Below are 25,124 nucleotides of genomic sequence, written 5' to 3'. Positions count from 1 at the left end.
ACAGACATGCTCAGAGTGGCAAAAAAATTGAGTTCCCAGCTGAGGTCAAGCAAGTCTGTGCTCTGCCTTCTTGTTCAAGGTCTTGTATTGGAAATGTGTCCTTTGTGCAGTCTATTTAGTGCCACATTTTTTAGGCATTTGTGTGCTTTTTGTTGATGATTTCCCTGTATAAAATGGCCCCAAGCATTGTGCTCATGTGCTGTTTTGTGTTCCCACACACAGGAAGACTGTGATGTGCCTTATAGAGAAAATACATGTATTAGATAAGTTCCTTCAGGCATGAGTTACAGTGCTGTTAGCCCTGGGATCAGTGTTTATGAATCAACAATACAGATTAAATGTGGGGACTTTCAACAAAAATACACATAAAAAATGTGTTGATTTGTTGATTAAAATGTGACCAGAGGCTCACAGGAACCTAACCTGTTTCCACTAGGAGCAATGGTTCAGTATTTACTAACTCAGCATTCGTGGTAGCTTTATAATGAGAATTAACTGTATATTTACCCACTCCTTGACATTGAGTTCAGCCATGTGATTTGTTTTGGTCAATGAAATGGGGCAGAAATAATTGTATGCCAGTTCGAAATCCAGGCCTGAATAAGCTTCTGCTTGCTGTTTGTACTTGTGTCATCACCTGGAGAAGAATGAGCTTGGGCCAGCCTGCTGGTTCCAGGAAGAGAGTAAGGACACCTGGAACATAGCAGAAACACCTCAGCTGAGCCCAGCCTCCACTGGCCAACTCACTGCTAACCCCCAAGACATGTAAGCTAAATAAATGTTTGTTTGTAGTATGACATTGGGAATTTGTGGGGGGGCAGGACTTTTTTACACAGCAACACCTAATTGCTATATCTACCAAAAATTTTCATACTCAAATTCAAAGGAGTCGTCAGATAATTGATACAGCTGCCCCAAATTCTAATAACCAAATAAAAACATGCAGTTGAACCTCCAAAAAATGTTATTTCCTACATGACTAAACTCATAGTTTCATTTTTTTCAGCAACTGTTGCAAATTCAGCAGCTTCTATTCAAACACACTAGGAAGTTTTTGACAAACTGATGTTTGATGTCTTAACGAAAGTATTTGAGACTCAAAAACTGCTCTCTCATTTTTATAAATTTCTTTCTTATATTCTGAGGGATCTGGCAACTTCTCCAAACTTGAACTGAAATAAGCAACACTTTTGTTTTATCTACTCAAGTATATCCACCTTTTTAGGAATTGTAATTTGGTTGATTTGTAAGAACACATGGAATTTTGGTCGTTCCTCCAATAACCCATATTTGCCTTACTGATCTAAGTTTACAACACACTGTTCTCTTTCCATGCCTGGTTCCATTCCTGGTAACTTTTTTTATGCCAAATCACAGCATAATCTTTTTCTTTTTAAAGGAACATTTATCTATCTATCTATCTATCTATCTGTCTATTTATTTATTTATTTTGGCTGCGTTGGGTCTTCGTTGTTGTGTGCAGACTTTCTCTAGTTGCAGCGAGCGGGGGCTACTCTTCGTTGCGATGCGCAGGCTTCTCATTGCGGTGGCTTCTCTTCTTGCCGACCACGGGCTCTAGGCGCGCAGGCTTCAGTAGTTGTGGCACATGGGCTCAGTAGTTGTGGCTCGCGGGCTCTAGAGCACAGGCTCAGTAGTTGTGGCGCATGGGCTTAGCTGCTCCTCAACAGCATAATCTTTTTAAAGGCATTTCACATGGCATTTAAACATAGTATGTACACAGCCAGCAATACCCGTGATTCAATAAAAGTGTTGAACAGCTGTAACCAAGTTCACGTATACACCTGCAAAAAAACTGAGTCATACCTGCTGCCTGCCTACCCGCCACTGTAAGCAGCCATCTGATACAATGTGCAGTATGATTTCTCAGGAGTCAAATGCGAAAAAATATGCATCTAACAATTGATGAAATTCGGTATTTGTACAACACCTGACTTAATCAAATAAGGTTGTCATTGCAGTCATAACCAGCTCAGGGAATCTTCTAGGATGAGGCCTCACCTGGCTTTCCTTAGGGCTATGGGGGGGGGGAATGGTTAGTTTCGCTACACACCTGTAACTCATTCATGGCACACCATCATGATTACTCTGTCTTATATTACTTGTCATAATAGGAATACGTCCAGCTGTCTTCATGCTGTATCTGCCTTTAGCCTTTGTTGCATTGCCAAATAACCATCCTAAAACATAGCCTTTTTGCAATACTTAAGAACATATCGGGACTCCCCTGGTGGCGCAGTGGTTAAGAATCTGCCTGCCAATGCGGGGGACCAGGGTTCGATTTCTGGTCGGGGAAGATCCCACATGCCTTGGAGCAACTAAGCCCACAAGCCACAACTACGGAAGCCCGCGAGCCTAGAGCCCGTGCTTCTGCAACAAGAGAAGCCACCGCAGTGAGAAGTCCGCGCATCGCAACGAAGAGGAGCCCCTACTAACAGCAACTAGAGACAGCCCGCGCGTGGCAACAAAGACCCAACACAGCCAAAAATAAATACATAAATAAATAAATAAAAATTAACTTAAAAAAAAAAGGACACATCAAAACTTAACACAATTTGGTCTCATCTGTCCACAGTATGGATGAAAAATTGTCCGTATCTGATCAGAAATCACGACTAACATAATATTGTTGTGTTTCTATAAGCCAGGCCCTTAATCTATTTAGGTCTCATTTTTAAAATGAGACTCTATACGTTCCCCTTAAGCCAAAGGTTAAAAAGTATGTCGTGCAGCTTTCAGGTGAATGTGTGACTCGGCCAGATGAGCTGAAAGAAGAATGTGGGACAGTGACAATATGGAACATATAAAACCTATCTAAATGCATTGCCGTTCAGTTTCTGATAGAGTTTGTCTTACTTGCTTTGTTTTGTTTTAAATATGTAGGTCCGTCAAATTTGGCCCCAAATCTAACAATCTGTGGTACGTACTCTGCTTTAAGCTCTAAAACCTCTATGATTCTAGCATCAGTGATCATGCTTATTCTCCGTTCTGCATCGTTGCTCAGGCTGCCCGTGGATTTCCACCACTATCTACTTCCCCCAACACCCCTGCAACACACACAAACACACACACAATCATCCATATTTTTCAGTAGCCTGGAGTATAAATAGAACATTCAATTAGCACAAGGCAGCTGGAAAAGGATCTCAGCAGGTACACTGGGAGCGCTAAACCCCTCTGGAGTTCTCTGAAATTAGATTGCAGACCGTAAATTAAAAACAGAGTTTGAAGTTTTATCTATTAGTTAGCTGATATTGCTTAACATTCCTGAATTTCCATTTTCTCAACTTTAAAATGGAGATAATTTGTGATCTAGATAACTTATAGGCTTCTTTTGAGGCCCGACTATCACGACGATGATAATAGGAGCTGGTATTTGAGTACTCGCTATGTTCAGGAACTTTGCTATGTGCTTTACATATGGGATCTCACAGAACCTTTCATAAAGCCTTGTGAGACAAATATCTACAGCCTGAGTTTTACAGATTAGAAAGCCGATCTCCAGAAAGTCTACCTTTACTCAAGGCGTACAGCTGAGTGGCAGAGGGTTTTAGATTCAGGCCTATGTGTCTATAAAGCTCCCAGCACTTCGTGTTATCCTCCACGAAGGAGGGTAACAAAAAGCATGCCCACCCCACCTCCAACCTAGGCCAGTGAAATGAATCCGAGTGACAGAAGTTAATCATAAAACTAAACGTCCCATTGGCATCTCCCTCGCAGGACAAACATCTGTGGGGAAGGAGGAGCGATTGTCCCACAGCTTTCAAACTCGGTTAACATCAATTTCTAACAAGTCTGCGCAGCTGCAAGTCTGCGCTCGCTCAAAGGGCTCCTGGGCTGCAGGCAGGAAGAGTCCACGTCCATAGCATAAGTAGGGGGGCGACGGCACCTAAAAGATAATCTATCCTTCCCTTCACAAGGTATCCGCCAGTTTTCGGACCTTTTCCCCTACAGTGTATCCGTTGTTACTGATCGGCTCCATAAAACTGATGTCTAATTGAGATTAAGGATGAGGTATACAAAGATATTTCTGCCCTTCTCCCCCCACGTCCGCTGCGTGCGACGGGCCGCGAGGGGCGGGAAGAGGAAGCGGAAGAGGTGGTGGTCCCGGGAGCTTCCACCTGAGTCGGTGGAGGGATTCCGGGGCGCTGCTATGGAGGGGTGTAGCGAGCCACAGCTGGATGCTAAGGCCAAGGTAAGACCTGGCCTGGAAGAAGCCGGGGCAGTGGGCTCCGGAGCAAGAAAGATCGTTCCCTAAATTGTGTTTTCTGCTTCCATTTCAGGTCACCAACCAGGTGAGTGAGTGGCCATCCCTCGCGGCCTCCGCCGGCTTCGGCTGGACAAGTGGCGGGTTTTTTTTCCCCCCCCCGTGCCCCCCCCCCCGCCTCTGGCAGCCGCGGGACGATGCCACCGTGAGCCTTCCCCAGCTCAACCCCAAATCAAGGCCCATGTCCGTGAGCCCGTGACTTTCCTTCCGCCACCCTGCATTGCTCCTTCCACTTGGCTTCTGAGGTAGTAGCCACTGTCATTGTAATGTAATCTTCCCCACCCACTCCAGCCCGAAGAGTACAGACCAAATATTGTTAAGCGCCGTTGATTCGATACTAGGTACATAGTATTTGGGGATGTAATACATAGAAGAAATTATCAAAATTTCCAAAGATAGCTGCGCAAACATTTTCTTAAGTCTTTAAAAAGCAGTTTGTGGAAGAGGGAGAGTTTACCTCTTTAACCTTTCAGTGTCTGTTTTTTTTTATGCTTGGAATAAGAATTTGATTTTTAAAGTATGTCTTAGGACTGTCTCTTTGTTCTGAGTGTTCCTGTCCTGTTTCAGCTAATAAACTGTTTTTAGGCAAATAGCTTATAACACTTCCCAGAAGAAGAGTACTAAAACTAGAGTATTTGAAATACAGGAGTTACCCAGGACCACAAAGTGTAAGAAAGGGCTGGGATAAATAATGAGAACACGGGGGCTGAGAGATGTCCTTTGACTGCTCTCTGACATCTGTCTCCAGCTGATCTTTTTGTTTTTGAGGATTCCTGGGAGATAGGGGGAAACTCAGATAGCAGTCACCCCCCTGTCTGGCTTTGCTCTGAGTTACTGCTCAATAACTTTGACTCAATCTCTCAGAAATCATCTTATCCATTTATTATACTTACATTAAGTCATATGTTTGCATAAGGTATCCTGAAACTGAATTACAGCAGATTATAGGGTTTTAAAAGTTGAACCTTTTGGGGGTGTGTGTAGGGGGAGGTGTGTTTAAAACAACACAAATTTATTCTTATAGTGCTGGAGATCAGAAGTCCAAAATTAGTCTTGTGGGACTAAAGCCAAGGTGCCAGCAGGGCTGTGTTCCTTTTGGAGGTTTTAAGGGAGAATCTGCTTCCTTGTCTGTTTCAGCTTCTAGAGGCTGCCTGTGTTCCTTAGCAATGGCATCTACTTCCATCTTCAAAGCACATCCTTCCAGCCCCTGCTTCTGTCATCACTTCTCTTTCTGCCAGCATCATCATATTGCCTTCTCTGATTCTGACCCTCCTGCCGCCTTCTTATAAAGCCCAACGTGTGCCTTAAAATAAATGAAAAGCTGAATAGACTGAAAAATGAACAGTTCTTCTTGGATAAGTCAGAAAAGAGAGGTCACAGGGCAACTCCTATCTCCCAAATTGGAGAGACAGGTGAATACAGAGAAGCACAACTTAACCAGAACAGAAACCTCCGTGAAAACCAGTGCTAGGGGTAGGAAAACCTAAACCATAATTGATGAATTACTGGAGGCTCAGCATGGACAAGGCCGAGTTAAAATCTCAGGCACCCACCTACACCCCAACCATTACGGGGACCTCACACTTTTGTGAGTTTTACCTCCAAGAACTCTTTTTTTTTTGCGGTACGCGGGCCTCTCACTGTTGTGGCCTCTCCCATTGCGGAGCACAGGCTCCGGACGCGCAGGCTCAGCGGCCATGGCTCACGGGCCCAGCTGCTCCGCGGCACGTGGGATCTTCCCGGACCGGGGCACGAACTCGTGTCCCCCGCCTCGGCAGGCGGACTCTCACCCGCTGCGCCACCAGGGAAGCCCCAGGAACTCTTAAATTGAACCTTTTTATTCATAGTTCATGATGTGTTTTTTAAATATTATATTGCTAGACAAAATGATTATGTGGATTCAGCAGTCTTGTAGGGGGGAAAAGCCTTGACCTAGCAGTAAGTCATTTCTGTTTGTAGTATATGCTTTTTAAATGTACCAGATATAGCTAATTTTTAGGGCTAACACTAGTTTAAATTCCTTGAGCTATAACACCTTCTTTCTTTCTTTAAATATTTCTCACCAATATAAGAATCAGCGAGGCTAACTGGGACCACACCTCCCGTGAGAGTGCAGACCCCGCATACAATCCATCAGAATACTGTTTTCTCTGCCTTTAAAAATATTCTCTAAATTTACCTCGCCTTGCTGCCACCTGAGTCCCAAGCACCACCCCCTTGTGTAGATACCGTAATGGTCTCCCAATTGAGTCTTTTTGTTTTCCTTCTTAAACTTAATGCCCTGTTCATCAATCTGGAGGAGACTTTTGCGGTCTAAGTTAGACCAGGTCTTTTCCCTGCTCGAAGCCATTTAAGAGAGTACTGTCTCACTAGAAAAATGTCTTAAGTATTTTCCTTGACCTAAAGGCCCTTCAAAAAGTGTTTCTTTGTCTCTTACCTCTCTTCCTAGCTCACGCCACTCCAGCCATGCGGGCCTCATTGTTGTTCCCTGCGCAGGCCAGGCATGCATCTCCCTCTGTCCAGAATGCTCGTTTCTCCAGTTATTCTTGTGGCTTTTTCCTTCACTTTACTCAGGTGTCTTTCTATTCAAAACCTACCTCCTCACAGAGGTCTCCCCCAGGCTCTATCTAAATAGACTTCCTGGTCACTCTGTCCCCTTACCTGCGTTTAAAAAAATTCTTTTTATAACACTTAGTACAACGACACTGTATATATATTTGCTTATTGTCTGTCTTCCCTACTAGAACGTAAGTTCCTGAGGTCAGGAACCCTTTGTTTTATTTTTTATAGTCCCAGTGCCTAGAACATAGTATCGTTTCGTAAATATTTAACTGAATATTGGGGCATAGAGACATAGTAACTTGCCCAAAGCCACATGGGTAGAAGGTAGCAGAGCTGAGATTCAAACTCAGGTCTGTCTAACTTCAGAGTCTGAACTTGTTAAATTTAGCAAACCATCGTGCTACCTTGTCCAGCACCAGAAGGTCTAAGGTTATTCATTACTTCACATTCTGATGCTGATAATCACTGTTTTGAAGTAATTCATGGTTCTTCTTTATAGATGTCTAGTTAGAACTCCTTATCATAGATGAATGATTGTTCCTGTTGTTGCCACATTTCATTGTTTTCCTGCTTGCCAGTGTTATGGTATAAATCAACAGAAATATGTATATTGACGCACAATATCTAGTGCCATTTTCCCTCTTCCGTATATGAGACAGTGACTTAAGTTTTTGTACAGTTTGTGTAATAGTTCATAAACGTATGGCTGTTTTTGTTCTTCTGTGTGTCCTGTTGGGTGCTACAAGTCATGTAAGGATGTATGAACTCCCCTCAGGGAGTTTACGGCCTAGTAGATGGTGGGGGAGAGAGACAGATCCACAGATGACTACTATTCAAGTCAGAAGCTCTAAGTGCTGGGGTGTAAGAAGCGACGTGACCATTCATAGAAAAGTTGAGGAAACCAGGAAAGACTTTACAGAGCAAGTAGAATTTGAGAGGAGTTTTGAATTTTAAATAGGTGTTTGAGAGTTGTATTCCAAGAGGAGTGAGCAGCATGAGCAAAGGTTTGAAGACTGAAAGATAATTTAAAGAGAGGATGCGGGGCTTTCCTGGTGGTGCAGTGGTTGAGAGTCCGCCTGCCGATGCAGGGGACACGGGTTTGAGCCCCGGTCCGGGAAGATCCCACATGCCGCGGAGCGGCTGGGCCCGTGAGCCATGGCCGCTGAGCCTGCGCGTCCGGAGCCTGTGCCCCGCAATGGGAGAGGCGACAGCAGTGAGAGGCCCGCGTACCGCAAAAAAATAAAAATAAAAAGAGGATGCGGTCCAGCTTGAGCACGAGTGGGAAAGCTGTTTGGGACTATGCTGTGAGATGACTTAAGTGCTAGGGGAAGGGTTAACTAGTTCCTGAGGCAGTAGACATTACAGGTTTTTGACCTGTGATATTAGATTTCGTAAGTTTATAAGTAGTGTTTAGAGTCCATCCTGTGGGTTGGAACTGAGGAAGACTCTAGGCAAGAAACTGATTAGGAGGCTGCAGTAAAATTGAAGGCAAGCCTTTTAAAAGGCTCTGTAACAGTGAGATTGGGAAGGAGGGAATAAATGTCAGTGGCATTGGCTGAAATAAAATCTTGAGTACCTAGCGATTCATAAATGTTTTGTGTAAGGGAGAGAGAAAAATCAAAGTTGACTGAAGTTTCAAACCTGAGTCACTTAGAAAATGGGGGTCATCAGAAAAGAAATGAGGATTAAAAACCATTTTGAGGAAAGCTGATACTTGTTTTGTGTTGCATGACAGTAGTACTGTGAACTTACTAGTAGCGATTGTGTTTAATGGGAAACGCTTTCGTTCTCTGGATTATTTTTACTGGTGGTATTAACACTAACCAAATATGAAACATTGTTTTGATTATTTGTGTTTGCTACAATTTCTATAAACCAATATAGTTCAGATTGTATAGTTTTGAGAATTCATTTTTGATAAATCGTATATCGTAGTAAGTTTATTAACAAAGCTATTTTCAGCTAGTTGTGTTTGCTCTGTTTCAGTTATCTGTCACCACATAACAAAGCACCCTAAACGTAGTGACTTAAAACAGTTGTTTAATTGTCTCTCATAGTCTTTGGGTTAACTGGGCTTAGCTGAGTGGTGGTTTCTACTCCTTATCATGTCAGCTGGGGCTTCAGTCATCTAGGAGCCTTAGCTGGGTGGAAGTGAAGAGGGCTCACTCACATGCTAGTCATGACTTGGGCTGTGAGCTGAGCTAGAGCTGATCATTGGCGTGACTCGGTTCTCCTTCATGTGGGTGCTCACATCATGGTGGCTGGGTTCCAAGAAGGAGAGTCCCAAGAGCCAGCATTCCATGAAGAAGGAAGGACACACTTCCAGTTCTCCTAAGGCCTAGGCTCAAAGATTCCAGAACACCTCTTCTGCCATATTCTACTTGTCAAAACAATCACAGGCACAGCTCAGATTCTTGCAGAGAGAAAATAAGCTCCACTTCTTGATGTGAAGAGTGACATGTACTTACAGAGCAGGGTGGAATTAATTGCTGGAGGCTATCTTTGGAGACCATTTACCGCATACCCCAGAACTTCTAAACCATTCAACAGATATTTATTTGAATATTCACTTTCTATCAGATAATGTTCTAATAGATTCAGTAGTAACTGGATTCATAATGCCATTTCCTTGGGGACACAGGGGATGAATAAGTTAACATAATTTTAGAAACTGTTAAGTGCTATGAAGAAAATCAGAGCACGGATGAAGGTGCCGTTGAGCAAGATGAGAAAGGCTAATGACTTAGCAAAAGTTGTCCACTTAGGCTAGAGCTAATATGAATTTTCAAGTAGAAATTTGCTAGTAACTCATGCCATAATCAATATCTGCAGATACAAAGTACGAAGCACAGAGTTTAGCACAGCACTGTCCAATAGACCTTTCTACGATGATGGAAATGTTCTCTGTTGGCTCTATCCAGTATGGTAGCACTAGCCACACATGGCTCTTGAGCACTTTGTACGTGGCTAGTCCAACTGAGGAACTGAATCTTTTATTCATTTTAAATTAATTTAAATAGTTACAGTTGGCTAGTGGCTACTATACTGGACAGTTCAGGCCTAGCATTTAGAAGATGCCAAACACTCTTGCCCTGTCCCAGACCTGTCTACTTTCTTGACCTATTAGGACTTGGTTTAATTCTGAATGGTAGTCATGTTGCAGCTAGGTAGTGAAAAAGGCATGGAATATGGAATCAGACAAATTTGGGTTTGAATACCAGCTCTATTAGTGTATCCTTGGATGAGTTTAATCAGTCTTTTCCTTGTAGTACTTTGGGAGAGATTAATGTGTGCAGAATGCTTAACATTCTTTCCATTTGAAAACTTTCATTTAAAAAAGGAGAGAACATAAAAGTGTGTATTTTGTGACTGTAGCTATAAAAATTGCATACAAAGACTAGAAATGGGGACACAGGAATATGAACATAGTTTTTAAGATGATGGAGTTTTACACGATTATTTTAAAAATTTTCTCCTGTTATGTTTTGAAAAATAAAAATTAAATTTAAACTGAAATGGTCTTAAAAATTTTTTTCTTTGTAGACAGTTTGTTTGTTTTTTTCTGTGGTACGCGGGCCTCTCACTGCTGTGGCCTCTCCCCCTGTGGAGCACAGGCTCCGGACGCGCAGGCTCAGCGGCCGCCATGGCTCACGGGCCCAGCCGCTCCGTGGCATGTGGGATCTTCCCGGACCGGGGCACGAACCCGTGTCCCCTGCATCGGCAGGCAGACTGTCAACCACTGCGCCACCAGGGAAGCCCCTGTACACGGTTTTTATAGTGATGTTTTTATGTTAACAGTAACTTCAGCCACCATATCAACTATTTTTAGTGTGACAGACTACAGCTAATTTCTTTGTTTACCTCTTAATCTACATTTGCTTTCTGATTATTTTTCTTCTGGTTATTCCTATATTTTTTTACTACTAGCTTTTTTTCTCTGTACATTTTTCTTTTTAAATCATTTACTTAATTCTACAAGAATTTTGAGGCTACTTCATTCTTACTTCATTCTTAATATTCTCCATAGTGATGTTCGCCCTGTTCTGATTTTTTTTTTCTTTTTTTATTCTTTTTAAAATCTCCTCTGTAGTTAATTCCTATTTAAGGCTCAATCACACTTATTAGAAGGTTTGCTTTTATTGATAATTTGCATTTAAATGTTCAGTTCAGAATTTGGGAAATTCTCATCCCATAACCCTAATCCCAGCTCTTGTACTCATGAATACCAACTTTGCACAGTAAATGGCAGCTCTCCCAATTTCCCCACCTGCCAGTTTCACCATTGTAATGGTCAGTGAATTCCAACATTGTGTTCCTTAATTGCTTTTCTGCTTAAAATGTTCTGGATAATCCAGAGTTTTATTTCATACTTTTAGAGTCAAATAAGCAATGTTTTATCTCCCATTTTACTATGGACAGTAAAAATGGAACTTCTTGCATCAAGGAGTTGTATGGGGCAAATATGTTTAAAAAGTGTTAAGTTACTTTCTTGAATATCACCATTGAACTGATATAAAACTATCTCTAATCATGAACTCCCATGAATTCTGTTCTTGAATTTTTATCCACTTATTGAACATTCCTATTTAGATATTCCTTATCACTTTTTAAAAAATTATATTGGAGTATAGTTAATTTACAATGTTGTGTTAGTTTCAGGTGTACAGCAAAGTGATTCAGTTATACATATATTCATTCTTTTTTAGGTTCTTTTCTCATATAGGTTAATTATCACTTCTTGATAATACTTTTGGGCTTAAAATATAAAAAGTCCTGATTCATATATGATATATTCTCCCAGTCATCTGGGCTCAAAATTTTATGGTTGTCTTTGATACCTCCCTTAACTGTAGATGATCATCAAGACCTAGTGATCCATTCTTCACAGGATCAGCTTCATCCTACTTGTCACATATCCTAGGTTCCTCAGCATACATGTGGATTCAACCAACTGCAGACCGTGTAGTACTGTAGTATTTACCATTGAAAAGTATCTGTGTATAAGTGGACCCCTGCAGTTCAAACCCACATCGTTTAAGGGTCAACTGTAAATGAGACTATTCTGAAAACTTGTACAATTTGCAAAAAATTACTGGCCTCTTGATTCTTGATCTCTTGTCAGCCTTATTTTCCATACTTCCTTATAAGAGCCTTTCACTTTGAGACAGTGTGCTCTATCCCTCAGCCAGATATGAACTACTTTTATCTCTAGTTGGTTCAGCTTAATATTTATTAAGCACTTATTCTTTGCTAGGTATGTATTTATGGAATATATAAATAAAACAAATTTTTTTCCTCTCAATTTCAGTTCTGTTATTCTTCAAAACTGAGCTCTGTCTCCTCTGAAGCTTTCCTTTGATCACCTACCCTAAATAAATTTTTCCTTTCAGCCAGAAATGTGGAGCTCACTGACATTTCCTCCCCTCCCCCTGGTATATGTGCAAGATAACATCTATACCAAAACGTGCAGAACAATTGGACTGTTTAATGAATAATTTTACTTTTTCCAGTTTTATTGAGATATAATTGAAATACAGCTCTGCATAATGACTTGACATACATATACTGCAAAATGATTACCGCAGTACATCTAGTTAACCTCCATCCCCTCAAATAGTTACCAAAAAAATGGGTAATTTAAAGGTGAACATCTGTGTCACTACAATCAAAACTCAAGAAATCGAACATTACCAGTACCCCAGAAGCCCACCACACGCCCCTTCCCAATCACATCTCTCCCGCCCTCCTCCCTAGAGGTAATAATTATCCGTTTGTGATAGTCATATTCTTGCTTCTTTTTATAGTTTTGCCATCTGTGTATGCATCACTAAACAGTATTATGTTTCCTGTTTCTCAGGTTTAAGTGCATGGAATCACATAACTTTTTGACTTGTTTCTTTCAGGATTTTTGGTGTTAAGTGTAGCTGAAGTTCATTCATTTTCATTGCTGTACAGCATTTCATTTGTCCATTTTATTACTGATGAACATCTGGGTTGTTTATAGGTTAGGGCTATTTTGAATATAGCTGCTAGGAACATTCTCACATAAGCATCCTGTTTTTCCTTTTTTAAAATATTTATTTGTTTTTGGCAGCTTTGGGTGTTCATTGCTGTGCATGGGCTTTCTTTAGTTGCGGCGAGCAGGGGCTACTCTTCGTTGCGGTGGGTGGGCTTCTTATTACAGTGGCTTTTGTTGTTGCGGAGCACAGGCTCTAGGCCGGTGGGCTTTAGTCGTTGTGGCACATGGGCTCAGTAGTTGTGGTGCACAGGCTTAGTTGCTCTGCGGCATGTGGGATCTTCCCCGATCAAGGCTCGAACCCGTGTCCCCTGCACTGGCAGGTGGATTCTTTTTTTTTTTTTTTAACTTTTTAAAATAAATGTATTTATTTTGACTGTGTTCGGTCTTCGTTGCTGCACATAGGCTTTCTCTAGTTGCTGCAACAGGGGCTACTCTTCATTGTGGTGCGCGGGCTTCTCAATGCAGTGGCTTCTCTTGTTTCAGGGCACGGGCTCTAGGTGCACGGGCTTCAGTAGTTGTGGCACGCAGGCTCTAGAGCACAGGCTCAGTAGTTAATGGCGCACGGGCTTAGTTGCTCTGTGGCATGTGGGATCCTCCCGGACCAGGGCTCGAACCCCTGTCCCTTGTATTGGCAGGTAGATTCTTAACTACTGTGCCACCAGGGAAGCCCCAAGTATACTGTTTTTCTAGGTTATATCCCTAATAATTGAATCACCGGATCACTGGATATGCGTAACTGCAGTTTAAGTAAAGCCAATTTTCCGAAAGATTGACCCAATTTAGACTTCCATCTGCAGCACTGTGATACATCCTTTCTTGCCAGTTTTAGAATCATCAGACATAAAATTTTGCCATTTTGGTAGGTGTGTAGTGGTATCTCTTTGTGTTTTAAATTTGCATTTCCCTGTTTCCTTTCCATATGCTTATTAGCTGTTTGTAGTTCTTTTCTTATTAACCTACTATCCTTTCTCTATTTTTGTATGGGAAACTTTAATTTAAGAAGTACCTGTACAGTCTTTTTACTTATCAAAGATGTTAACCTTTTATCGGGACCAGCCTGGCCTTCATGCTGTAGCTGGTTCGTCTAATGCCAGTTTGAAGACAGGAGGACATTTTGGTCCTTACACTAATCCCACCTTTTATAAAAATTTTTTTATTAATATGTAAAGCTATTTGCCCAGTAAGCATTCATTTGGTAGTAAAAGGTATCAGTCAATAGACAGGTATTTTTTGTGAGTGCCTGCTAGGTACTACATATCTTTCGAAGCTTTGGGAACAAGACACAAAATTCCCCCATTTATTGTCTTATGTTTTAAACTCAGTATTAAGGGCTGCATTTATCCAGTCCTGTTTTACGCCATGGCAACACTGAACAATCATTGAAAAGAATTAGCTAGAAGGTATTGAGGCAACCAGTAGTCAATAAGCATGTAATCATTGGAGTCAAACAGACTTTGGTTTCAGTTATGAGTCCAGAAATGCGTGACTTTGTGCATATTATGTAAGCTCTCTGAAATTCAGTTTTGTCACCTGCAAAATGGAAATAATAGCCTATAATGTTATGATGATTCAGTGAGGCATTAAATACATGTAAACTGCATAGCACATCACGTGGCAGGTATCCATCATCAACAGTGATGAAATCTAAAACCACCTTCCCCAATAGTGTAAGGTTTCATGTCAAGGACTGTGGTGAGGAAAGAAACTGGTATGGTTCCCATGTATGCCTCAATCAAATATGAAGATGGTATATAACTCATCTTCCATTTTAGGACTTTTGGGTTGTGGAATGGGGCAAGGCATATGTGGAACAGGAAAATGAGATAAGAGATGGTCCAAAATGTTTGGAGTCCCCTTAAGTACAGGAGCAAAATGAAAAGAAAACCAGTACTGCCACATCTACCTCCATAACACATCAGGTGGAGACTTGTTTTTGTTTTTCTTCCCTTTTGTAATTATGACAGTGTTGTTTTCCAACCCTGTTTATATCCCTTATTGCCTCTCTCTGTGTTCATTTGATTATTATATCCCCCTAACAATATGAAAATGAAGATATTTTCTTTTATTCTGACTGGCCTTGAAATTAAAACTTGAATATGAGAGCAGTAAAATTGAATAAATATCTTCATTCAGGGCAATATTATAACTGGTGTATTGTGTACTGTTTCATTACAGCTAATAGATTTTCAGTGGAAGCTGGGTGTGGCTGTGAGCTCAGACAGCTGCAGATCACTTAAGTATCCTTACGTTGCAGTGATGCTCAAAGTGGCAGATCATTCAGGCCAAGTAAAGAACAAGTCCTTCGAAATGACAATTCCACAGTTTCAGGTTTGTGATAAAACTCATTCAGTTTAGCCATTGTTCTGTAATTACTGCTTAAAAAGATACATAAAATCTTCTTTAAGAGAAAATTTTAACTGTTTTTATTTGCAATTGTTTTGATGTGCTTTACATGCAAAAGATCTGGATTGGCTTTATTTGGGAATTTGATAAATTATTTTCAATATAATATGCTGAATTTGTATACTGACACTCCATCACTTTCAAGGACTCATCTGTGAGTGTGTTTAAGAAATTCGCATCTTTTCTAGCAGGATATTTACTTTGCATTTAACTGTTTTATTCTTCTTAGGCTTAATATTCAAGAGTGATTAAGCTAAATGAATCTTACCTTTGAGCAGTATTGACCCTGAATTTTCTGACTAATAATGTTTACAAAATGTAGATCAGACCACTAGTACTTGATTGCTAATTTTATCTGCTAGGGATTAGAGTAACTCAATAGTTTATTTATAGAATCATGTTATATATATTATTATTATTTTTTTTTTTTTAGTATCCAATATTATATATATTATTATTCTACCTCTTTTCTGTAAGCAAGAAAGGAAGAAAGGGGGTGGATGAGAAATCATTTTCTTTTCAATGTACATATAGGGAAATGCTTTGTCTTTGGCTAGTTTAACTGGCCTTAGAGTTTTGTTTTTATTTGGTTTGATCCCTTTGGTGAGTGAACAGATATGAATTCTTTCTTATAGCATACCCTCTGTTACCATGAATTCCAATTTTTTTAGATTCCACATATAAGTGAGATCATGCAGTATTGTCCTTCTGTGTCTGGCTTATTTTACTTAGCATAATGTCCTCCAGGTTCACCCATGTTGTCAAAAATAGCAGGATTTCCTTCTTTTTAAAGGATGAATAGTATACTGTTGTGTATATATACACACCACATTTTCTTTATCCATTCATCTGTCAACAGACACTTGGGTTGTTTCCATACCTTGCTATTGTGAGTAATGCTGCATTGAATGTGGGAGTGCAGATAACTTTTTGAGGTAGTGGTTTTATTTCCTTTGGATATATACCCAGAAGTGAGATTTGTGGGTTATATTGTAGTTCTGTTTTACAAATTACATTTTAAGGATGTTCTCTCCTTTTGATTCCTATTTTTAGAACAGCTGTGTCTGCTGTAGAACAAAAAAGGGTCACAGATTCATTATTTTTAATGCTAAATGGTGTCTTGGAAGCAAATTAGGACTTGGTTGGAAGGAAATAAATGTAGTGTATTGTGATATGTGAGTAGCTTTCAACTGAACATAAAGACCAAATCTACTTCAAAAAGGAATATAGGTTTCAGTCCTTTTGTAATTCATAATACTGGCCTAATTCTTATTTTTCTTTGCCACATTTGTGCTCCCTGATTCCACCTCTTAAAATTTTTTTCTCATAGTAAAAAGATCACAAATGGGGCAACTCTTTTAGAGGTAGTTTTTACGTGGCTTACAGCTAACCAGGCAAACAGCCTGTTAGTCACATTATAGGACTGAGCGCCAAGGAGCATTCTTTGAGCTTTTGACTTTTATCTTTCTAGTAGCTGAAATTATGATCATGAGTATATATTTTTTAAGAGATGGTTACTTCCTCCTTCGTTCCATAATAAACTTACATATGAGTTAAAACAAAATACAGATACTATTTTAAGTAGCAAAATAGAGAATTAAGTCCAAAGAAGAGGGAAAATACAAGGATGTGAATCATTAGAGTATATCAAATTTGCTTCCTACTTCTCGGCAAGTAGAGGATAAGAAAGGAAAACAGAATTTGATCCCTTTTTTATCTGATGTTTTATCTGATGACTTCTACAGGAGAACTACCATACCAGCTTAGTTTTTAATTGAAAGAAATAAGCTTCTACCATGTAAGCTACTGTCAGTGTTGGGTCCCTCTTAGTATAACTGACAAGACAGCCCCTATCACCCTGAAATGCAGTCTTTCACTGTATTAAAAGTGGTTCAGAGCCTGGGAACCGATCTGTCATTTTTTTAAAGTCTTCATTGTTGAGAACAGTGCTGGGCATTTAATAAATCTTTCTGTTGTGATCTCAAAGAACTTTGTTGGATTCTTTTTTTTTTTCCCAGCCGCTCCGCGGCACGCGGGATCCTCCCGGATCGGGGCACGAACCCGTGTCCCCTGCATCGGCAGGTGGACTCTCAACCACTGCGCCACCAGGGAAGCCCTGTTGGATTCTTTTAAAAAGCTTATTTATGAGCTAATTATCCAACTCTACAGTAGTATTTTTGCTTGCACCAAATTACATCTGTTTGTTTCTTATAGTAACTTTCGAATAATAATAGTTGAGGAAGTAACATTAAAATGCAAACTTAATATGTTCTAGAGCCTCTGCTGGTTAGATATAATTAAAAGAACTACTTAAATAGCCTCTAAAAGCAAAATTAATATTGTTTTTCCCCTTTCTCTCCAGAATTTCTACAGACAGTTCAAGGAAATTGCTGCAGTTATTGAAACTGTGTGAAAACTGATTACTTTGTTGATGAATTGCTACCATCATTCTAAAATCATGGACTTTACTTTCTGCAACAAAACTGCCTAAGGATCAAATGATATTTATTGAATGAAAATTATACTTTTGATTTTCCATTTTTTTAAATAATAAAAAAGAAAATCAGACAAACAGGAATTACAAAGTGGTGATCGCTGCACACTTTGTGAATATACTAAGAGCCACTGAATTGGAAACTTTAAAGGGTGAAGAACTCTGTGGTATGTGAATTATATCTTAATGAAAAATAAATCAGACAGACAGTTGAATGATATTAAAAGCAGCACAAGTTTATGTATTAGACCAATAGTTTTAAAAATTACTGGTAATATTACCCATTTTATAAACAAACTCTTCCTTTTTAGCATTCATTTTTTTATTGATGTATAGTTGATTTACAATATTATATTAGTTTCAGATGTACAACATGGTAATTCAAACTTTTTAGAGATTATACTCCATTTATGGTTATTATAAAGTATTGGCTATATTCTTTGTGCTGTGCTGTACAATGTATCCTTGTAGCTTATTTATTTCTTTATTACTTTTTTAAAAAAATTATTTATTTATTTTATTTTATTTTTGGCTGTGGTGGGTCTTCGTTGCTGCACGTGGGCTTTTCTCTAGTTGCGGTGAGTGGGGGCTCCTCTTCGTTGTGTGGGCTTCTTGTTGTGGTGGCTTCTCTTGTTGCGGAGCCCAGGCTCTAGGCGCTCAGGCTTCAGTAGTTGTGGCACTCGGGCTCAGTAGTTGTGGCGCACGGGCTTAATTTCTCCACAGCATGTGGGATCTTCCCGGACCAGGGCTCGAACCCGTGTCCTCTGCATTGGCAGGTGGATTTTTAACCACTGTTCCACCAAGGAAGCCCCAATAGTCTTTATTTTAAAGTCTATTTTATCTGATACGAGTGTTGCTACTCCAGCTTTCTTTTGATTTCCATTTGCATGGAATGTCTTTTTCCATCCCTTCACTTTCAGTCTGTATGTGTTCCAAGGTCTGAAGTGGGTCTCTTGTGGACAGCATATATAGAGGTCTTTTTTTTGTATCCATTCAGCCAGTCTGTGTCTTTTGGTTGGGGCATTTAATCCATTTACATTCAAGGTTATTATCGATACGTATGTTCCTATTACCATTTTCTTAATTGTTTTGGGTTTGTTTTTGTGGGTCCTTTTCTTTTCTTGCATTTCCTGCCTAGAGAAGTTTCTTTACCATTTGTTGTAAAGCTGGTTTTGTGGTGCTGAATTCTCTTAGCTTTTGCTTGTCTGAAAAGCTTTTGACTTCTCCATCGAAACTGAATGAGATCCTTGCTGGGTAGAGTAATCTTGGTTGTAGGTTTCTCTTTCATCACTTTAAGTATATTCTGCCACTCCCTTCTGGCCGGCAGAGTTTCTGCTGAAAAATCAGCTGATAACCTTATGGGGATTCCTTTGTATGTTATTTTTTGTTTTTCCCTTGCTGCTTTTAATATTTTTTTCTTGAATTTAATTTTTGTTAGTTTGATTAATATGTGTCCTGGTGTGTTTTTCCTAGGGTTTATCCTGTATGGGAGTCTCTTTTTCCTGGACTTAGGTGACTATTTCCTTTCCCATGTTAGGGAAGTTTTCGACTATAATCTCTTCAAATATTTTCTTAGACCCTTTCTTTTTCTCTTCTTCTTCTGGGACCCCTGTAATTCGAATGTTGATGCGTTTAGTGTTGTCCCAGAAGTCTCTGAGATTGTCTTCAATTCTTTTCATTCTTTTTTCTTTATTCTGCTCCTTGGCAGTTATTTCCACCGTTTTGTCTTCCAGCCCACTTATTTGTTCTTCTGCCTCAGTTACTCTGTTATTGATTCCTTCTAGTGTATTTTTATTTCAGTTATTGTGCTGTTCATCTGTTTGTTTGTTCTTTAGTTCTTCTAGATCTTTGTTAAACATTTCTTCTATGTTCTCAATCTGTGCCTCCATTCTGTTTCCGAGATTCTGGACCATCTTACTGTCATTACTCTGAATTCTTTTTCAGGTAGGTTGCCTATTTCCTGTTCATTTATTTGGTCTTGTAGGTTTTTACCTTGCTCCTTCATCTGTGACATATTATTTTGCTGTCTCATTTTCTTTTTTCTTTTTTAATGAGTGGGATTGTGTTCCTGTCTTACTGGTTGTTTGGCCTCAGGCTTCCAACACTGGAATTTTTAGGCTGTTGAGTAGAGCTGGGTCTTGGTACTGAGATGAGGAACTCCGTGAGACCTCACTCCATTGAATATTCCCTGGGGTATTTCTGTTAGTCCAGTGGTTCAGACTTGGAGCTCCCACTGCAGGAGCTTTGGCCCAACCCCCCGGCTCATGAACCAAGATCCCTCAATATGCATGGGGTGGAAAAAAGAAAAAAAAAAAAGTAACAAAGTAAAAAATAAAATTAGACTGGGAAACTAACAGATATGTTAGGAAGAATATAAAAATATGAATCAACAACCAGAAGGTACGTCAGTACCATAATAGTAAAAAAGAGGAGGAGGGAAAAGAAAAGAAAAAAGTCGGGGGAGGCCTTGGCTGTGGAGGGCGGGGCCTAAGCAAGGTCGAGGTTTGGGTGGTGGGTGGGGCCAATGCTCAGGACCCACAGGACTGGAAAAGGCCCTGGGGGCTATGGGGGTGGGGCTTAGGCTCAAGGAACAGAAGGGGCCCAGGAGTGCCCCCCAACCCTGGTCTCAGAGGGCAGGGGACCTCACCTGGGAGCCCAGCAGGCTTCCTGGGCTTGAGTGGGCGGGGCAGACGCCCTCCTCTCTTCTCCCGCTCCTCCAGCCTGCAAGAGCCCATGCCTCCTGCCTCTCCTGACCTCCCCGGCCTCCCTTCTATGCCCCCAGGACCAATTCGGTTGTCGGGGGGACCTTGGAGGGCAGAGGACCAGCCTGGGAGCTCAGCAGGCTCCCCTGGCCCGAGTGGGCGGGGCAATCAACCTCTCCATGCCTCTCCTGATCTCCCCAGCTTCAGGGGTGCCCATCCTGTCTGGCCTCCACTTCTCCTTCCCCCGCAGTCCCCCTTCATGCTACCAGTTCACTTTGGGGTTCCTCGCGTCTTCTTGGGCATCAGAGTCCCCCACCAGCGGTTGGCAGGTGCCCTAGTTGTGGGGAGACGCTAACTCTTCGTCTTCCCACACAGTCATCTTGACTCCTCCTCTCTAAACAAACTCTTACATAGAGTCCTTTATAGTCTTATATATAATGTATATATGAATGACAAAAGTAGTATTTGATTAGGATAATGTTACTGTACAAATTCAATTTTATAAGGTTAACTTATGAAAGCAATCCGAAGAGTGAGGCTGCTCCTTCTCCAACATTTGGAATCAGGTTAGGGTTGGTCATTGCTCCCTTATTTTAGCCAAGTATTCAGATGTTTCTGTTATTAATATTTGTAGAAAGTTCAAGTATGTGCACATAGAAAAATAAATTTTATTATGAGTTTATGTACAACTGAGTTAACCTGGTAACACAAGTTATTGTGTTAGATGGTCTCTTTTGAATTTAGATTTATAAAACAGTTGTTAAAATATTTTATAAAACCACAGCAATCAACACTGTATGGCATTGCTCAGGAAAATAAACAGATCACTGGAATAGACTAGGTGGCCTAGAAAAAGATCAAGATATTTGGGACAAAGATGATATTTCAGTTGGGTGAGAAAACAGGATTGATTTAATAAATGATACTAGCAGTCTCAACACATGCAAAAGTAAGTTCCAGATGAATTAATGATTTAACTATAAAAGATAGAAATTAGACGTTTTATAGAATATGTTAACTAAGGCTTGGGAAGCAGCAACACCACAGCTATAACGTAAAACAAATATATTTGAAATGTAAGAATTAAAAAATTATATGTGGGAAAAAATGGGTCATAAACAAAGATAAAAGACAAATGCTAGGTTGATGTATAAGTTAGTACTTAGTCTGGAAACAAATTGCTTTAAGTATTTCAAGTAGGAAGAGGTTTTATACAAGAAATGAGATGTTCACTAAACTGTCAGAAAGACTGAGGGAACAAGTCAGGAGAAATCGTTGCTGGCTTTTAGAAAATCCGGTAATGCAGGAACTTCAGGGAAAGCCCCTGCCAGTAATCTCTGCAGAATGCAGGATGTCACCTGGAAGCAGCTACAGGCCATTTCTGCCAAGTGTCAACATGTTAGAATGAAATAAAGGCTGCTTGCTTTCTTCACCTTTTCTAGTTTCAGTGAGAGTGCCTCTCATTGGTGGAAGTTAAACCAGGACCCTGTTGACACAGGAATCTGGTCAGTGGAGTTTCTAGTCTTTTAGTACCTTTGGAAGGGAGATTTAGAAAAGCAAGAAAGGTGCTGAATATTCCTACTCTGCTGACAGAAATAGGAGTTGTCATGGCCTTTTTTGTGAAGTGATAGACATACACACATTATATAGAATTTCACAGCCCAGAAATTTCAGTCCAGAAATATATCCTTTGGAGTAAAGCCACCAATACAGTAAGGCCCCTACATACGAACCTTCAAGCTGTGAACTTTCAAAGATGGGAACATGCATTCGCGTGTCCAGTCACGTAAGTCAGTTCACGTGTCTGGTGTACGTTGTCACGTGCGTACATCCTCTGCAAGTGTGCTTTTGTGTACTTTACAGTACTGTATAGAGTACAGTAGTACAGTATCTTGATTTCAAGCCCAGGATGTCATCTATGACGAGAAAAAAAGTAGCTACTACCCAGACATCACTGGATCATTTTTTCAAGAGGGTCGATAGAATTGAATCCAGCAAGGAGCCAGAACCTGTGCCATCAGTGTCAGGTGTGAGTGAAATTGCAGCTTGCCCTCCGTCTCCTGTTGCTGACGATCCTTCAGCTCTGCCACCTCCCACCTCCTCTCCCTCCTCCACTCAGTAACTCTTCCTGCCTGTTCCCTCGATGCCAGCCCCTGTATGCCCACTGTTGTACTGGACTACTGTATTTTTCAAGGTACTGCGCTGTAAGATTTAAAATGTTTTATTTTTTGTGTTTTATGTTATTTGTGTGAAAAGTATTATAAACCTATTATAGTACAGTACTATATAGCTGACTGCGTTAGTTGGGTACCTAGGCTAACTTTGTTGGACTTACAAACAAATTGGACTTAATGAATGGGCTCTCGGAATGGAACTCGTTCATATGTAGGGACTTACTGTGTATAAAAATATTTGCAAAATTGACTAAATGTTCATCCAGTTCCTGTTAGGGCACACAGGAAGACTGCATTTCCCAGCCTCCCTTGCAATTAGGTTGGGACCTCATGATTGGGTTGTAGCCAGTGGAGTCTGGGCAGAAGTGTCCTAACATACATCCAGTCTTTGTCATAAACCTTTCCTTGTCTTCCAAGCTCTCTCCCGTGTTGACTGCTGGAAACGAAGAAATCTGAGATAGGGAAACCATAAGATGGAGCCCCAGAATCACGATTGGAGGCAAACTCATAGTAACAGCCTGACTTGCACCAGACAGTGATGTGAGCTAGAAACAAACTCTTGTGGTAAGCTGGTGAGATTTTTAGAGTGTTCGCTAACAACAGCAAGTGAGCATAAACTTGAATAGCACAAGATATTTGTATGAAGATTTTTATTGTAGCATTTCCCCAAGCGGTGAAAAGTAAAATAAAGGGAGCAGTGACTGTCAATAAAGAAATGGTTGAATAAATTCATCATATCTATGTTACAGCATATCATATACCTGCCGTTATCAATATGTATTAACAATACATTTGCTATTATCAACACATATTGTTGTTTCATAAAACTGGAAAATGCACTCAATATATATTTGAATTCTTAATGGAAAATTAAGGAAGGATGTTTACCATGTTGTAAGCATTGATGGAGAGGGTATCTGGAGAGGGAGAGGAAGAGCAGTTAAAAAAATTTTTTTCAAATCCATAATGCATTATAAGAAAATATGTATCATTGTTTTTAAGAAATACTTGATAAAAGTGTTTGCTTTTTAATTATGCTTCTGAAAAGTTCTTATAGTTCTTTTTGTGGTACAATGTATCCTTATTTTAACAAATGGTATAGTGTGTCTCCAAATCAGGATAGACAAACCTGAAATACATCAAACGTAGGCCTCACTGTGCTATAGAAATCCTGACCGCAGCTGGGTCTGATATTTTGGCTGGTATCACTGCAAGATACTTCATTTCTTTCACTTACCTTTTGTTTCCTCTTCTGAGCCTCCCTGTTGGGAATTTAAGTCCTCTTCACACCCCGTCAGCATTTCTGCAGATCTCCTGTGTGAATCCACTTTCTTTCTTGGTCCTCTGCTCGGTAGCATACTGTGGTGAGGAGTGCGGGCCCGCTGCCTATTGCTGTCCACCCATGTACTCAAGTCCCACCAGCTTGAAGAGTTAGCCAACTGGTCATTCATCCTTACCAGCTGCCCATAGACTACTCTATTACCCACCCTCTGCATAGTAGCACATTAAAGATTTAGGATTAGAAGAAGACAAAGTCCCCTTTCTATCCCTTTCTCTGTCCTTTGGGGTACCAACTTCATTGTATCCCCAGAAATCAAAGTAGAAACCTGCCCACCCAATCTGGGTCAAAAGCACACACTTGCCTTCGCAGACTGTGCTTATGGTCTTTCCATCTCCCACTCACCCCAGTTTAACACCCTCCATCTTCCGCCCCCTTCTCATTTGCAGTGTTGCAAAGAGGCCCAAAGAAAGCCCTTGGCTCAAACACTGGGTGATGGATTTGATTAGAATAAATTTAAATTGCATGTTTAAATTTATCTTTTGAATTTGAAAGGCAAGTTTTTTTCATAATATAGTGTTATACTGTTTTCACTGAAGATGTCTATTTTGCTTATGAGTTTAATGAACTTCACCTGGCTGGCCTGGGAATTAACCACTGTTTGTAACAACATTTCTGTGGGAAAATGTGTTTCAAGTTTCAAACACTTGACTTAAATGTAAACTTTTGGAAAATACTTGATTCTCAAGTTGGAAAATGATTAATGAGCATTTAGTTTCTAAAAAGAAATAGATTATCCCCAAGCTCATCAAGCAAAACCCAAATACTTTCAGATATTCTGCTACCAAGACAGGTTAACATACATATCAGATTTATGTGGAAAGAAGGCAAGATAGTCACATTAAATTAAAGGTGTTGAAATTTCCATCATGCTGGTGCTTCGTTTTTAAAAGTACTTAAGCAGAATTATCTTTTCAAATAAGTTTTTTCAAATATTTACTTACTTATTCATTTATTTATTTATTTTTTATTATTTTTAAACTTTTGGCTGCATTCGTCTTTGTTGCTGCGTGCGGGCTTTCTCTAGTTGCGGCGAGCGGGGGCTACTCTTTGTTGTGGTGCGTGGGCTTCTCATTGCAGTGGCTTCTCTTGTTGCGGAGCACGGGCTCTAGGTGTGCAAGCTTCAGTAGTTGTGGCACGCGGGCT

At 40.3% G+C, this 25,124-nt stretch overlaps 1 protein-coding gene across 2 annotated transcripts; it reads left to right on the top strand.

Annotated features, from left to right (window-relative positions):
* Positions 1–4,113: 4,113 nt before the first annotated feature.
* Positions 4,114–24,819, top strand: COMMD6 (COMM domain containing 6). Of its 2 annotated transcripts, XR_003004353.1 has the most exons (5): positions 4,114–4,213; positions 4,302–4,313; positions 15,042–15,194; positions 17,632–17,930; positions 23,057–24,819. XR_003004353.1 is itself a non-coding variant. In XM_024753965.1 (4 exons), exons 1-4 carry the CDS (start codon positions 4,172–4,174, stop codon positions 17,680–17,682), a joined length of 258 nt encoding a protein of 85 aa, XP_024609733.1. In that variant the 5' UTR covers positions 4,114–4,171; the 3' UTR covers positions 17,683–18,187. The 2 variants fall into 2 exon arrangements, 1 of the variants encoding a protein (XP_024609733.1); XM_024753965.1 differs by lacking the exon at positions 23,057–24,819 and having other exon boundaries at positions 17,632–18,187.
* The last annotated feature ends 305 nt before the right edge of the window (positions 24,820–25,124 follow it).

Source organism: Neophocaena asiaeorientalis, unplaced genomic scaffold, assembly GCF_003031525.2.
Source record: "Neophocaena asiaeorientalis asiaeorientalis breed wild unplaced genomic scaffold, Neophocaena_asiaeorientalis_V1.1 scaffold212, whole genome shotgun sequence".
Lineage (NCBI taxonomy): Eukaryota > Metazoa > Chordata > Mammalia > Artiodactyla > Phocoenidae > Neophocaena > Neophocaena asiaeorientalis.
The sequence above is the reverse complement of the archived record's forward strand: the minus strand, read 5'-3'. Positions and strand labels throughout refer to the sequence as shown.